This window comes from Temnothorax curvispinosus, unplaced genomic scaffold, assembly GCF_003070985.1.
Source record: "Temnothorax curvispinosus isolate PA1 unplaced genomic scaffold, ASM307098v1 QBEX01011314.1, whole genome shotgun sequence".
NCBI classification, from domain to species: Eukaryota; Metazoa; Arthropoda; class Insecta; order Hymenoptera; family Formicidae; genus Temnothorax; species Temnothorax curvispinosus.
The window spans coordinates 2,552-4,385 of NW_020221094.1; the positions used below are offsets into that span (position 1 = coordinate 2,552).

General features: G+C 33.0%; 1 protein-coding gene across 1 annotated transcript; it reads right to left on the bottom strand.

Moving 5' to 3' along the window:
- Positions 1-319: 319 nt before the first annotated feature.
- Positions 320-1,773, bottom strand: LOC112461367 (inositol-1-monophosphatase-like). Its single transcript, XM_025026582.1, has 3 exons — positions 1,483-1,773; positions 1,187-1,341; positions 320-744 (listed from the first exon to the last, which is right to left on the bottom strand). Exons 1-3 carry the CDS (start codon positions 1,572-1,574, stop codon positions 626-628), a joined length of 366 nt encoding a protein of 121 aa, XP_024882350.1. The 5' UTR covers positions 1,575-1,773; the 3' UTR covers positions 320-625.
- Positions 1,774-1,834: the final 61 nt, after the last annotated feature.

A 1,834-nucleotide genomic window follows, 5' to 3' on the forward strand; every position in this document is an offset into this window, starting at 1 on the left:
AAATTAAAGCAGTCATTTTATAAATCTAATATCACATTTCATATCCTATCAGTACGTTGTAAGTACTGATAATACCGACATTATCACACTCACCAAATATTATTTTGTAAAATTGTAACGTGTAAAATTTTAATCTTAAGCTGCGTAATCTGTAACGAAAAATTGTATCGATAATATACCGGAACGTTGTTTTGATGTAAAATACGGTTCTAGGGACGAATTTTATTGTTGTAAAATTTATATTGTTATATTATCAATATATCTTCGCGGTGCGTTAATACAATGGATGTCAAAGGTTCGTAATGAATTTGACAGTAAATTGTGCTTTGCAATAATTTTGTTTTATTTATAAACAACGACGGGGAAATCGATCGAAAGGAATACTGATTATGCTAATTTTCATTTCACAACATTGTGATGGCACACTGGTTAACGCAATTGGATTGACTTCGTATAACGACTGTAAATGCGTCAATGGGATTTTTTAACGGAAACTTTTCTAAACTGATTTTTATAGGTAATTTCCTTGTATTACGTGATAAATACAAGTTGCTGGGACACACCTCCTGCTGTTTTACACTCAGTTAAATCAATTAGCATGAGTCATTGCTTTGCGTCAGGTTCTCTAGAGTCTTTTTCTTTGCGTTTTTAAATCAGTGTCGGCGATTAATTTAGATATCTTTCGTGCTAGAGTTTCGTTTGACGCTGCGATAGTATTCGGCTTCATAATATCGTAAACACCACCTGTAAAGATGGTCATAATTAATCTTTCAATAACTGCACAGCATCGATTCTTGCGTTTATTTTCCTTTTGTTTAAAATCATATATTATTCTGCAAGAAATCGCTGTTTCGATTCTGACTTTTATTCTGCTTCTGATTCTGATAATTCAATCTGAAATTTCTGATTGTATACAGTGATTATTTGAAGTGTAATTGTCCTCTTGTTCATCATAATGAAAGTATTTTAATACATATGGATATATTTATTTATAATTATTTTATAGTTTGAGCCAATTTTGTTAATATTAATTAGTTGTAATCTTTGTAGTAAATTAAGTATGAGTATTTCAGAGATAAATTTTTCAGAAAATTTTTATATGTTTGTGATCGGTGGAAGGAAATTCGTAAAATTTATAGCTATATAGTGATATTTGGTTATTAATCTGTCGTTCGTGTTACCGTACCCTTCGAATCTATAACAGTTCCACCCGCTTCGCGTAAAATCAGCGTTCCTGCCGCCACATCCCAGGCTTTAAGATGAGTATCTAAATAGAAGCAATCCATTACACCATGCGCTATGTACGCCAGAGTAAGTGCGGCTGATCCGATACATCTGGTTCTGAATCAACAGGAAACGCATAAAAAGGATCTTTCCAAAATAATAGGTTAATAGATAACAGATACGATAACAGATAAACAGATTTGATACTTAATTATAATGCACGATTAGCTTATAGATCTAGAATAACGTTTCACTTACATCTGCGTCGCTTCAACCAAGGCGTCCATTTTGTGTCCCTGATAATTGTTGTCTTTTACTTTTTCTACTTTCCAAACCAACGGCTCAAGCATGATCAATGCATCTTTCAGTTCTGCAAAAAAATTGAAGCAATGAGAACAACACTTCTTACAAGCGCATTCAGATACAGTTCTTTTTTCCCATTCGTCACGGAGATTTTACGGTTCTTCCCCCCGAATGAATCAACTGTGTGATTAATATGTAGGTAATCCAGATCGATAATCTTGCTGTTAAAAATAAATTGTTATTGACTGGAATATGCATTTGGCACTAATTTTGCAAAGCGGGAAGATACAAGACGGAAATCAATTAT

Excerpts from the sequence above, each read along its gene's own strand:
- LOC112461367 (XM_025026582.1), bottom strand. The coding sequence starts at position 1,574 with ATGCTTGAGCCGTTGGTTTGGAAAGTAGAAAAAGTAAAAGACAACAAT. Across the intron at positions 1,342-1,482 it reads TTGGTTGAAGCGACGCAGAT|AACCAGATGTATCGGATCAG; the intron begins GTAAGTGAAACG and ends CTGTTGATTCAG. Across the intron at positions 745-1,186 it reads AACTGTTATAGATTCGAAGG|GTGGTGTTTACGATATTATG; the intron begins GTACGGTAACAC and ends CCATCTTTACAG.